Consider the following 14,992-nt stretch of genomic DNA (forward strand, 5'->3'; position numbering starts at 1 on the left):
TCTAGAGAGACAGAAAGGGCAATAGATCAGGATGGAAGATAAGGTAGGAAGGAATTTTGAGGAATAGAGAAAGGGAAATTATAATCATGATATATTGTATGTGAAAAATATCTTCAATAAAAGGGGGTAAAAAAATGAAATTATGATATATTTTATACAAGTGATTGTATATTTTGATATATATATATAGAAAGTATTAGAAACAATGATTCATAGATGCAGAGAGACAAATGTTGTATATTAATTCATTGCCTAGATAAGAAAAATTAAAGAAAGAGCAATTATCAAATTCATCTGGAACAACAAAAAACCCAGGATAGCTAAAACTATTCTCAGCAACAAAAGAAAATCTGGGGGAATCAGTATCCCTGACCTCAAGCAATACTACAGAGCAATAGTGTTAAAAACTGCATGGTATTGGTACAGTGACAGGCAGGAGGATCAATGGAACAGGATTGAAGATCCAGAAATGAACCCACACACCTATGGCCACTTGATCCTCGACAAAGAGGCTGAAAACATCCAATGGAAAAAAGATAGCCTTTTCAACAAATGGTGCTGGTTCAACTGGAGGTCAGCATGCAGAAGAATGCGAATTGATCCATCCTTGTCTCCTTGTACTAAGCTCAAATCCAAATGGATCAAGGACCTCCACATAAAGCCAGACACTCTGAAGCTAATAGAAAAGAAACTGGGGAAGACCCTTGAGGACATCGGTACAGGGAGAAAGTTTCTGAACAGAACACCAATTGCGTATGCTCTAAGAGCAAGAATTGACAAATGGGACCTCATAAAATTACAAAGTTTCTGTAAGGCAAAGGACACCATCAAGAGGACAGATCGGCAACCAACAAATTGGGAAAAGATCTTCACCAATCCTACATCAGATAGAGGGCTAATATCCAATATATATAAAGAACTCAAGAAGTTAGACTCCAGAAAACCGAACAACCCTATTAAAAAATGGGGTACAGAGTTAAACAAAGAATTCTCACCTGAAGAACTTCGGATGGCAGAGAAGCATCTTAAAAAATGCTCAACTTCATTAGTCATTAGGGAAATGCAAATCAAAACAACCCTAAGATTTCATCTTACACCAGTCAGAATGGCTAAGATTAAAAATTCAGGAGACAGCAGGTGTTGGAGAGGATGTGGAGAAAGAGGAACACTCCTCCACTGCTGGTGGGGTTGCAAATTGGTACAACCACTCTGGAAATCAGTCTGGCGGTTCCTCCGAAAACTGGGCACCTCACTTCCAGAAGATCCTGCTATACCACTCCTGGGCATATATCCAGAGGATTCCCCAACATGTAATAAGGATACATGCTCTACTATGTTCATAGCAACCCTATTTATAATTGCCAGATGCTGGAAAGAACCCAGGTATCCCTCAACAGAAGAGTGGATGCAAAAAATGTGGTATATCTACACAATGGAGTACTATTCAGCCATTAGAAACAATGAATTAATGAAATTCTTAGGCAAATGGATGGAGCTAGAGAACATCATACTAAGTGAGGTAACCCAGACTCAAAAGGTGAATCATGGTATGCACTCACTAATAAGTGGTTATTAACCTAGAAAACTGGAATACCCAAAACATAATCCACACATCAAATGAGATACAAGAAGAAAGGAGGAGTGGCCCCTGGTTCTGGAAAGACTCAGTGAAACAGTATTCAGCAAAACCAGAACGGGGAAGTGGGAAGGGGTGGGAGGGAGGACAGGGGAAGAGAAGGGGGCTTACGGGACTTTCGGGGAGTGGGGGGGCTAGAAAAGGGGAAATCATTTGAAATGTAAATAAATTATATCGAATAAAAAAAATTTAAAAAAATAAAAAAAAATAAAAAATAAATAAAAAAAAGAAAAATTAAAGAAAACATTGAATAAATAAAAAGAATATTTATGACTTTTGGAATTTGTATCTTCATAGGACATGTTTTTCCCATTAGTGGATTAGAAAAGTATTCCTCTGTACTTCATTGTTTTCACTTTTAATGTTTAAAACTTTCGTATATCTAGAATTATCCAGAGGAATGAAATGGGGAACATCAGTCTACTTCTCAGACAAATAGCTAGTTGACTTTCATAATTAATTAACTAATCCATTTTCTTCATTGACAGCATGCCAGTGTTAGCATTTAATTCATAGCTGCATTTAATTTATCTCATCAACTCAATTCCTCCAAAGCATCTCGCTCAATGTGCCAATATTAGTTTATAATTGGAACAGAACTACTATCATAGTATTTTATAATCTATAAAGAATAATCTTATGTTCTTGTTTTTATTTAATTTTAAGAATATACCAAATCTGAGGGATTAATTTCCCCAAACTGTTAGAACTTATAAGGACTTTTAAAATGCTTTGTTAGGAATGTCTGGTTATCACATCTCAAGAAGATGCAAGTGTATCAATTGAATGACCCTCTTTCTTCCTTGCTCTATCTCGTCAAGTCTTGATGTCTCCTGTTTTCAGGCTACCAGACACTTTTCCTAATCTCCCCTTTAAATTATTCAAACTGGAGTAATCCAAGATCCAGCAAGTTGTGGAGGAAATAAAAGATTAAAACATGCATCTCAAAATAGAAACTTTGAGAAGATGGCACTGAGAAGAATCTCAATGCAACTTAGATATTTTAATTCCTTTTGAAAGTTTATTTTAATCATTTTTATGTTTATCAACTCCATGTTACTTTTGTTACTTTTTGTATATTTAAATTTATTTAATCTTTTTTTTAGTCTCCAGAATTTATCCCCCTCCATGTCCACTGTCTTATTATTCCCTATCCCATACCTTCTCACCACTCCCCCCATCCCCCCGTCATCACTAGGATATCTCTACCTACCACCAGTCACTCCACCAGGCCTCTCCACTCCCTGAGGCCTCTTGTCTCTTGAGAGTTAGGTGCCTCTTCTCTGACTAAACCAAGACCTGGCAGTCCTCTGCTGTATATGTGTTGGGGTCCTCATATCATCTGGTGTATGCTGCCTGGTTGGTGGTCCAGTGTCAGAGAGATCTCCAGGGATCCAGGTTAATTGAGATTGTTGGTCCTCCTACAGGGTTACCCTCCTCCTCAGCTTCTTCTAGATTTTCTGTAATTCAACCACAGGGCTCGGGATCTTCTGCCCATTGTTTGGGTGTAAATATCTGAATCTTACTCTTCCTGCTGTTGTTGGGTCTTTCAGAGAGCAGTCATGTAGGTCCCTTTTTGTGAGTTCTCCATAGCCTCAATAATCCTGTCAGGCCTTAGACCCTCCCCTTGAGCTGGATCCAATTATGGCCTTGTCTCTGAACCTCCTTTTCCTCAGGCCCTTCTCCATTTATATCCCTGAAATTCTTTCAGAAAGGAACAATTCTGGGTCAGAATTTTGACTGTGGGATGGCAAACCCATCTGCCGCTTGACACCATGTCTTTCTGCTGTAAGTAGGTTGCACAAGTTCCCTCTCCCCAACCTAGGGCATTTGTAAGGTCCCTCCCTTTGAGTCCTGAGAGTCTCTCACCTCCCAGGCCTCTGGTACATTCTGGAAATTCCCCCCACCTCCTATCTCCCAAGGTTACCTATTCCATTCTTTCTGCTGGCCCTCAAGGTTTCAGTCGTGTTTCCCTATCCAATTCCTGATCATGTTCATGGGTTGTTACTAGTTTCTGGCTATCACAAACAAGGCCGCTATGTACATAGTGGAACACATGCCCCTGTGGCCTGGAGGGATATCTTTTGGTTTATTCCTAAGAGTGGTATAGCTGAGTCTTCAGGTAGCTCTATTTCCAGTTTTCTGAGTCCCCTCATTTCCCTGGTCACTGACTTTGAACATTTCTTTAGGTGCTTCTCAATCATTCAAGATTTCATGTGCTATATACAATGTATTCTGATCATACTTAACCTCTCACTCTCTCCGGTCTCCTCTTTATCTTTATAACATATTCTCTTCCCTAGAGTTTTTCTCTGTTTATGTGTTTCTTGTTTTATGACACACTGGGTTTACCCAGGTCTATCCTGTCTGCTAGAATATGGGCAGGGGCTAACAGTAGATCACGAGGAACTCTCTAGAGTTACAACACTGATGACAATCACTTTCCTTTTCCCAGCATCCATAAACATGTAGTAGTCACCTGGGGACTAGCTACCTTATGAGGTCCTTTTCTTTCTATGATTGTATATTAACAGGACAGTTTTAGTGCAGGTCCTATACAGGCAACAGAAACTGCAGTGGGTTCAGGATGGCGAGGGCCATGTAACAGTCAATAGGTTTTCACTCTTTCCATCACTGGGCTTTACATTACTTACCTTTCTACTGCAGTGTTCCCTGACTCTCTTTTTAATGTCACTCTTCAACCCGTACTCACACACACACATACATGAACAGTTACATATGCACCCACAAACACTCATACCCACATGCATATGTGCACGTGTATGCACATGCACACACACACACACACACACACATACACACATACACACACTAGAGAAAGAGATGAGATAGAACTTAATAACTTTCTCAGTTATATCTTACACACCAGTCAAATTCAGCTTAATGTGGAGTAGAAAAAGCAAAGTAAAAGCTTAAATGTGAAATGAACTATTCTAAAAGCTTTGATAGGATTTAAAAGATCCTTGTACAAGAAAACTCATTAGCTCATGCTGAAAATGTCACCAGTTATCACTGGTTCCTAAACACAGGAAATCTGAGACATTTTAAATTAATTTACCTCCTCCCAGTAATGGATTAATAATGTAACCTTTTAGTCTCTTTATGTCTTGCCTGTTTCATCTTGCTGTAGACTTGTGTGTTCTTCTGCATGGAATACTGACACAACAGCTGACCTTGCTTTTATATTCCCCATTGCATTCTAAGTGACATATCATTCATTCATCTTTTCTTTTTTTTCACCTTTTCTTAAAATATATGTTTATAGGCTGAAGAGATAACTCAGCAACTGTTAGTACTTACTGTTATTCCAAAGAACTCAACTTCAGCTCCCAAAAGGCATGTGAGACAACTCAAAATTTCTGGTAACTTTAGTTTCGGGTATTCAATATTCACCAACCTCCATAAGTATGGTGGGTGAGTACTGGATGCCCTGAAACTAAAGTTACATGTAATATATATGGTGGTGATATGTGTATGTATGTATGTATGTATGTATATGTATATATGTATGTATATATAAAATACATATATAAAATGTATGTTTAACAATAACTTTCTTTTTCTTTTTCTTTTTCTTTTGGGGGGATTTCACCTCATGTCACCTCCATGTTTCTCCATGCATGTAATTATAATTAATTAAGCTATTCTCTTGGGAGTCAAGATTGTACAGCTGTACACATATTTCCCTAATGCTCAAGTTTTTTTCCTGAGAAAATAGATCAGAATTTTGGAAATGAATAGGCTATGTTTCATCACACAATTCCCTTGAAATATTGTTTCTTGCAAGCAGATTTCTAATTAAGAAAATTTGATGAATGACGTTTACTATACATAGTAGGACTTAATCAATATGCACTGAAATAACAAGCAAAAGTATAGTCTTCACAACTCTAATATAACATAAATGCCTATACAAGATGATTTCAAGCAGCCTCCAGACTGCTGATAGCTACTGACTCAGACAATTGCAGTTGTGAGTCATATGGCACCACACACAATGATTTAAATGACAGCAACTATCAAGAGTATTGTGTCACAATGAGAAGGCAACCTCTGAGTGGAGTAACTCTGGCTCTGTCTGGGTTGGAATGAATTTGTGGCTATAACAAAAACCACAAATCACAGTGTTTTAAATTGAATAGAAAACTTCTACTTCTCTCATACAAATATGTGCATAGGAGGAACAGGGCTGCCAAGATATTTAGGAGCAAAGTTTTCTACTCTTATATGTTATGGGATATCTGTATCAAGTTTGATCTTTACAGGTTAATTTCCAGAAACAATCTGAAAGAAATGAAGGAAGAAAGAAAGAAAGAAAGAAAGAAAGAAAGAAAGAAAGGAAGGAAGGAAGGAAGGAAGGAAGGAAGAAAACAACATAATAGTGCATGCACTTTCTCTATTAAGATGCTCGAATTCATCCAAATATGCACCTCAAACTTTCTTTCCTTTAGATTTAGTAAAAACGGTATATCTACACAATGGAGTACTATTCAGCCATTAGAAACAATGAATTCATGAAATTCTTAGGCAAATGGATGGAGCTAGAGAATATCATACTAAGTGAGGTAACCCAGACTCAAAAGGTGAATCATGGTATGCACTCACTAATAAGTGGATATTAACCTAGAAAACTGGAATACCCAAAACATAATCCACACATCAAATGAGGTACAAGAAGAAAGGAGGAGTGGCCCCTGGTTCTGGAAAGACTCAGTGAAACAGTATTCAGCAAAACCAGAACGGGGAAGTGGGAAGGGGTGGGTGGGAGGACAGGGGAAGAGAAGGGGGCTTACGGGACTTTCGGGGAGTGGGGGGGCTAGAAAAGGGGAAATCATTTGAAATGTAAATAAATTATATCGAATAAAAAAAAAGGCCCTCAAATTTAATGAAACCCTGACAAAATTTATCATTGGTTCATGACTCTGTGTCAAGACACAAACTCTATTGCTATAAAAGGAAATCAGAGACAGAGCAGAATAATGTGCAATTGTTTTATGAAATCATTACATATCCTGGTTCTTTCCTTTCAGTCCCTTACAGGTAGGGATAGTTGTCTATCAAAGGTCCATGGCCACATGAAGGAGGCAAGATGTGTGAGCATAAGACTTGGGCCCGAAAGAAGGGAAAGGATGGCTGCCGGGCATCGTTCCACTCCACTATAGTTCTCACTCCTACAAGGAGATTCCAGTCTTGCTAACCTCACCAGCTCCATATTTTTGAACCACACTTTCCCCGTTGCAAACTGCAGAAGTCCTTTGCCTTATCTTAATGTAGAAAAATGTTCCCTCCTTCCAGATTATCAAATCTAAGCTTTATTTCAAATATGGACTTTTCCATAAATTTTTTGTACTTTCATATGCTGTATTTTGTGTGCAAGGCCAGGAGGCAGACATTCTGAAAACCAAAAATATAGACAGATAAATAAATGATAAATGATATATAGGATGATAGATAAATTAGACAGATAGATAGATAGATAGATAGATAGATAGATAGATAGATAGATAGGTGTTAGGCTAGGAGGCAGATATTCTGGAAACCAGGAAGATGAACAGAAATATAAATGCTAAATATATAAGTAGGTAGATAGACAGACAGATAGATAGTAAATAGATTAAAGATGTACAGACAGACAGACAAATAGATTATAGATGATAGATGGATGAAAGATAAATATTTAATAGATAAATAGATATACAATAAAAGGGAGATAAGATGATAAAAGGATAGATGATTGACAAATAGATCTGACTTACAACTGCATTTCACAAATAAAAGCACAGTCTCCTGAAGATAAAATGCTCTTTTCTTTGTTTCTTTAAAAATCATTTTATATTTGGCTTGGAGCAGGGAAGTGATTGATTGATTAGGAAGAACTTGTTGATGTTTATTTCGGTTCAATACAGTTTGACCTGGAGACAGGTGTAATATTGCTGATCATGCAGATTCTTCCTATGAGCATAATCTCTGTAAAGATGTTTTATTCATAAGCCATAAGGAGCTGATTGTAAAAGAAAAAAACCATAAGTACATTAACAAAGGAAGATGAAAGACTCTCTGATTCATTATAATAAAATAAAATAAACACAATGTATAAAGTAGTAAGGCCAAGATTAGGTGCTCATTTTGTAAGAGCGCAATGAATGATGAACAGAGTTCTTCCAGAAATATATAATGTTTGGAAGATACAGACCCTTGCTTGATTAGTTTTTAATATAAACTTTGGGCATAATGTAGGAGCTACAATAAATATCACTGAACTTAAGTATTTCTATAAATAAATGGTTGTTGGTAAAGAGCCATCAATATAACATTAGTATCTCTACAATATTAAGTTATATAGCAATGGTATATTAAATTATGCTCTAGGGTTATTAGTACTTCTCCATATAACTTCTACTTGAATTAAGCAATGATATATACCTCAAAGCAAATATAACCTCAGCTAAAACTCAAGTGTAATTAATAAAATTTTTCAACATAGAAATTAACATGGAAGGGGACCCTACCCAATTATTGTAGTGCCTTTGAAATCAAGAGTATCTGTGCTAGTCTTCAAGCATAGGAACATTCTCAGGGACACTTTCATCAAAATCTAAAATAAGCTAAAATATTTGGATGAAAAGAATAGCAATATACTCAGAATCATTTACATGTGATTGGTAAAACACAAATAATTCAAAATAATCATCCCATCGTTTACAAAATGGTCTCAGTGTAAAAAGCAGTCTTTCCCATTTTAAAATTTAGAACAAGGCATGATAATGAGCAGCAATAAAAATCTGTATGAAACTAAATCAAATCAAATATTTTATTATGGATGTGAGCATGAGAACCCAGCAGGGAATCGTGGTAGCTGACTGGGACTCAGAACACAGGCAGAACTCTATGTCAAGGTGAGGCGCAAAAGCCTTTCAAAGTGTTGATCACCTGCGACAGAGGATACAAAGTCCAGAGTTACATTTTGAAGCAATTCGTCTTCCTAAATGAAATAAGAAGATTATTATATGCTAATCTAATATACCATAAAAAACCAAGAAATGTATATGAAAAACAATGACAACAACAACAACAAAACCTCCCAAAGTGCCTATGAAATCCAATGGGAGCGCTGAGTAACAAGTTTACATTCTCCTAGAAGAGACCATTCCTCCATCTTCTTGGCAGTATCTCCTGTTCCTCAGCATCCCTGTACTCCTTGGAAGGCCCTTGCTGAGAACATCAATGCTCCTCCATCTAATTATCCCAATGGCAGATCTGACCAATCACAGGAGGCTCACCATAGAGCTTATTAGACTCGGAGAGTCTTGGGCTCCACCCAGACCTCAGGAATTAGAATCTTGTTTTCAAGGGAATTTCCAGTTAATTCTACACATGTAAAGTTTGGGGACCACTGCTTCAGAGTTTAATGGGCTGAGGAGATAAACAATCCTCTCCTCTGGTAAATGTTCAGCTTTTTATTATTTGTAAGTGTGAGCATGTTTCCCCACAGATATGTGAGGCATCATTGTAAACAGGCTTCTGGGTTCTACAGAAACAAATGTGCCCTTAATGGTACAACACAGGTTTTACTCCATCTTGGCAGTGCTACTGTTTGGATAAACAAGAACATTGTGCATGCTAGGCTAAAGTTCTATCATAGATCTACACCCAGCCTTATTTTAACTTTTAAACAATATAGAGATAAAAACAAAAACCGTTAAAACGCTTTCAAGATTACGAAGGTAATTGATTTATACTGTCAGAAAAAAACACTTTGTTTTATGCTTGAGATAAAATTTCTTCTGCTCTCTCTGGCTGATTCAGTAGTGCCCATAAACCAGAAAGCTGCCATCAACAAACAAATCTGGTACTGTTGGCTATTTCTTATAGTCATGAATCCCAATTTTCTCAATGCTTTGCAATTGAAATCAAGTACAAAAATAAAAGAGATGTTTTGGGTGCAATAAAAATGCAACTGTCCTTATAACCCTGAGTTGAATCGTTACATCCTTTCAAACAGGCTGTCTGTGTTGATTCATTTTATATTAAGGAATCATACACTCGTGCTTTCAAATCTTAGCCTTTGTTTGCCTCATTTATTGGGGTACAAATAAGTTTCACTTAAAAAATGCATCTAGCAAACTGATTTATAATCAGTTTCTTTTAACTAAGAGATTAGTGAAGCTCCTAGTCCTCATCAGAAGTGCTGACAACATCATTTTGCTATGGACGCTAGCTAATACAGAGACTCACAGCAGGTCCAGGAGCAGAGAGAAGTGATTATAATGGTGCTCAGCTACAAATGGGATACCTGTATCATGCACACTACCCGTAGAGTGCAGGAACCACCAAAAAGAAGGGAAACAGAAAGATTTTAAGACCCAGAAGTCAGGGAGGTTTGAGGCAAAATACTGTCATCCAGAATGATAGGACACCTGTACTCAAGAACCCCAAGCTGCTGTCATTACCTTTATAGGATATATACAAGGTCCAGCCAGGTAACCTTCCAGGATAGCTGAGGAAGGAGCACACGATCCTCCCTCCACTCCTACCTGAGGAACTATTAACAGTTGATGGCTGTTAATGGAGGGAAAGTCAGTTTTATTTCAGGTTGTGAACCTTGATACTTGACTCTGCTTTAAATAATGGCTCCACACCCATAAATGTATAGGCAGCACTTATTGAACTCATCGGATCATGAAGAAGAAAGAGAAAATGAAATTGGGAAGAAGGAGGGAAGGGGACAAGAGAAGATATGGAGGTAGTAAAATATGACTAAAACATTGTATACATGCATGAAATACACAAAGAATAGATAAAAATATGTTTTAAAGAAAACATTAGATTCTAAAGCACCTTGCAAAACTTTAGCTAAAGGACAAATCCATTTGAAAGATTCTCAGAAAACAGGCTGTCTGGAGAGGGTAATTGCATGTACTACCTCTTCAAGAGCTCTCTGATCAGAGCAAATCGACACCTGCCAACTTCTGCACTGCATGTCCCCAGTCCCGGGCCAAAGCCTTCTCAAGTTGAAGCAGTCAAGTCATTTTGATTTATTTTTGATGTGAATCAAACTTTCAAGCTAACATGTGTCATGAAGAAAATGACCCATTTCCCGCGGCCCGCTAAAAGCTGGCTTACTAGGGCAAGTCTGTGTAAAAGTCTAAAATCCTAGGTAAAATTAATGTCTTTTCCTCAGATTCAAAGAGATGATCCCCCTCTGAAGTAACATTTATGTACTTGGTGGTACAGTTTTGTGGCATTTCATGCATCTTTGTGCCCCAGTCATGCTGAGCATGGGGAGATACCTCATTAGGCAAAGAACTCTAAGTAAACATACTTCACTATGGGAACATTTGGGAAGAGATGGATACACCAACAAATAATTGCTAGGTGAGATAGTAACAGTGCATTGGATATAGGCAAGTAGTTCTATGGGAATACAAGATAAGAAGTGAGTAACAATTAGAATCTTAGGTTAATTGTATTTTATTTCTCTTGCTAACTGGTCATAACAGTTTGAGATACCCTGATAGTAGATATGAATTGATATACGAATCAGCTTGTTTTAGAAATTAAGTGCTAGAATCTGTGCAAGAAGAATGTCAATTTAAAAAATATATAAATGGTAAGAAACAAGTATTTAAAATAAAATATGAAAATCCTATTCAGTAAAAACAATTATCGAAACAGGAATCCATGATGCCTACTGGTAGGTGCAGCCAGTTCTCCACTCTCTATAATGGTTGTATGTGTCCCAGGGGGTAACATCCACTCAGATTTTTCTCATTGACACGTGGCTTAACGTGGTGGCATTATTAAAAGCATATTTAGTTTTCAGCTTGGTTTCCCTTGCTTCTCTGTCCACTTATGCACTTCCTTCCCCTAAGTCAATTGCCATCATAAGCTGATTGAAATGACTTTAACTATCAGACTAAGCTAATATTAACCCACAAGAACTTGGAAAGTTAAATATAGCTTAGAAAGGGTATCTCTTTACTGAATTACAAGAATAAGTATAACATATGTCTTCCTGTGAAGTCAAGAGTCTCTGTCTGTTCACTTTCCACCATGATGTGGAAAATGAGAGGACTGCTGGTGGTCAGCACCTGGTGGGGAGGGCCATGCTGGGGGTCCTCACCAGACAGTGACTGTGCAAATGGGCCATGACAAGCAATCTGGGACCACCAGACACTTGCTGTTATACTTGATTTTCAACACATTTTTGCTGTGCTCTACCAGGACCATATTTTAACATGTTAATCATCATATTGCCTACTGTCTTTAAGATCCAGATAAAATATTCCTAACTTAACTAAACCCTCTGATTACCCTCTATTTTTAACTAAACTGGATTCCAAATTTCTATAACATTTTATATCTGTTCCATGGCTCATCCAAATACTCAGGATACATTTTTCTGAATCTTGCCCTGACACCAACACCAACTAGTTTTAGAGATCACTGGAAAAGATTCATTGCTAAAACCAGAACCATTATCAAGAAACAAATTTGGCTTTTGAAATTAATGTGAATTTTCATTCCACACAAGTTTGTGTCTTTGCTCATATTCTGCTTCTTCCCAATAATAATTGCTCTTATTTTCTTCTTTCATGACCTAGGTGCTCAATTTATAGCTTTAAATTGTGCTCGCAGCATCCATTGGATGTCTCCTGTGAAGCTCTATACTACTTTTCTTACCCATTTTTTGTTATTTTCCATTCCCACTCTCATTGCAGCTATCATTCATAATGTATATACTTTGATAGGCATAGTTCCCATGTTTACTGAGCTATATGCCCTATTACAAGTGCTTTTAGGAATGGTTAATGGGAAATCAAAAACAGCGGTTGAAAAGTAGGGGCTCTGTGACTACAAGACTAAGATCAGGTCTTGAAGCTAGAAGCTAATGGAACATTATGAGTAAGAGTTTCCTCATAGGATGACTATCTCTCAGTCCATTGCCCAGAAACACCGCGATAGCTTATGCTGTTTTAAATTGTGATAGGTCTTCTATTTTGAAGTGTTTCTGATTAAAATCTCAAAACGCTTATAGAATGCAAGTTTATAACAATATTCTTCCTCATAAACTATGATTATCTTAATGCTCATTAAAAAGAAGAAAGATGTACAGAATTTAAATGTGGAATGGATGGGATGGGTAAGGAGATGTAGTATGAGCAGAAAAAAAATTATTCTTGATGCAGGTGTGTTCCAAATCATATTTCAACCCTAATGAGTTTAGGAAAGAGTTAAGATAAGGACTTGTTCCTTAGAAGTGGGGCCAGATATACATGCATATGTCTGTAAGTCTCCATGGTTAGATTTCTACTTCCGACTTATTTTTTATCAACTTCATGATTACTATCCTCAAATTTAATGCAGTCCATGGATACAAGGGAATTATATTCAGCTATAAAATGGATGAGATTCTGCCACTAGGTGATGAGATGGATTGTATTGGAGATTATTAAATAAATTAAAATAAGTCATTCCATATTATGCCACATAATCTGATTTTAAAAGTTGATTTGATTAGGGGTCAGAAATGGCTTGGAAAGGGTTCTTCAGTGGGTTAAGCTACATTTAGAAAGGAGCAAGAAGTTTCTGTGTGTGGTAACCAGACATAAGACATAACAATTATGTTCTACACACTTCAAAGCTAAAGAAAAGATTCTTTTAATATTTTCACCATAAGTAATAAATATTTGAGACAAAAAATATATTTAGCCTTAATTATTACATGAAAAGAACACACACTGAAACGTACAGTAGGCCACTAGCATGCACAGTGTCTCCACTTTTATGTATCAGCTTTAAAATGAAATTTGAGGAGCTGGAGAAATGACTTGATACTTACTTATAAGAGAGTACTTACTGCTCTTTTAAAAGACCCAAGTTTGGATCCCAGGCAGCTGTTGACCATATGACACTGTAGCTCCAGAGAATCTTACAGCCTCTTCTGGCCTCTGTGAGAGCCTGCATTCACACAAGCATATGCATAAAATAAATAAAAATATAAAAGTAAAGTTTAAGACAATTATCATATATTTTAAAGTATTTACAAGGTAGATATAATTGCTGAGTTCCCATGTGAAAAATCAAGATCAGAAAAATGAAGCAGTCACTATTATCAGCCTAATAAATAATTTTGTATGCAATTATGCTTTTTCCTCCTAACTAATACATGTAAACACTTTATTCATATGCAATGATCCAGATAGGCATAGGAGAAGATTTTTGGAAGATTCATAAATCTCTTCCTATCAAACTGGTATATTCCATTGTTTATGTGGCATTATCAGAACTTCAAGTGCTTACGATAAACTAGTTACTAGGCACCCTTCTTACTTACATTGACCTTGATAAAGATAAAGATTGAACAAGAAGTTAAGATGGTCCATCTTCCATCACTCAACAAGAGGAAACTTAGTGGGTACCTCGGTCCTTTTTAGAATTAAACTAAAATGGATCTGTGATATGTAAATGAACCCCTCAACTGTGTGATAGCCTCCATTGTTTATTCAAAAAGGGGAAACAACAAGCCTTGTGATACATCATCTTTGTGTGCCTGGCACCTTCCATCATGAATCATATTAATCTGCTTAAACTAACAAGGATTAATTGCCTCAGCAAGGCAACCTGGCATTGAAATGATATATTGCCCAAACAACTTGGAATTTGGCCACTCATAAATCTCATTTGCTTGTTGGTTTATTTCTGTGTCTCTTTTTCTGACAGATGTGTGCCCAATCACTGTGAGCATGGTGGGAAGTGCTCGCAAACATGGGACAGCTTCAAATGCACTTGTGATGAGACAGGATACAGCGGGGCCACCTGCCACAACTGTGAGTGCCAATTTATCTCACTTTCATCTTGTAATTGCATGCGAATCATGGTCTTCAGCTACGCTTTACAGGATAGCAACCTGAATTACACACACCTCACTTCACTTGATTCTGGGGGAAACAAATCCTCGAGGTTGCGTTCTAATTTCCCAAAAATGGTATTCTAGTTGTCAAAATATATTCTCTCCTGTCTAATGAATCTAAAGAGGGGCAGACACGTCCAACATTCCATATGTGAAATTGCGATGCAGAAATTAGATTCACCTCTTGTGTCTAAAGTGTGTGTGTCCAAAGAGATTGCTTGGGAATTGTGTTACTGTGATGCCTCTAACTGGGCCTCATTCATCAAGTCATCAGAGAGAGTCTGACAGGGACAGAGGATAATTTGAACATTTAGTTTCTGGATAATGCTTGCCTCATTATTTCACCCAAAATTTGGTTACATTATTTTTAAAGCAATGCGTCAGACAGTGGAAGAGCCCATTAAACTTACACGTAAAAAATA

General features: G+C 37.1%; 1 protein-coding gene across 1 annotated transcript in view; it reads left to right on the plus strand.

The window, feature by feature from the left end:
* Cntnap2 (contactin associated protein 2) overlaps positions 1-14,992 on the plus strand; it is a 1,662,736-nt gene that overhangs the window by 722,953 nt on the left and 924,791 nt on the right. Inside the window, exon 11 of the mRNA XM_052172851.1 lies at positions 14,381-14,487. Coding sequence (XP_052028811.1) covers positions 14,381-14,487 — 107 coding nt within the window. The remainder of the gene's footprint in view (positions 1-14,380; positions 14,488-14,992) is intronic.

This window comes from Apodemus sylvaticus, chromosome 2 (genome assembly GCF_947179515.1).
Source record: "Apodemus sylvaticus chromosome 2, mApoSyl1.1, whole genome shotgun sequence".
Taxonomy (NCBI): domain Eukaryota; kingdom Metazoa; phylum Chordata; class Mammalia; order Rodentia; family Muridae; genus Apodemus; species Apodemus sylvaticus.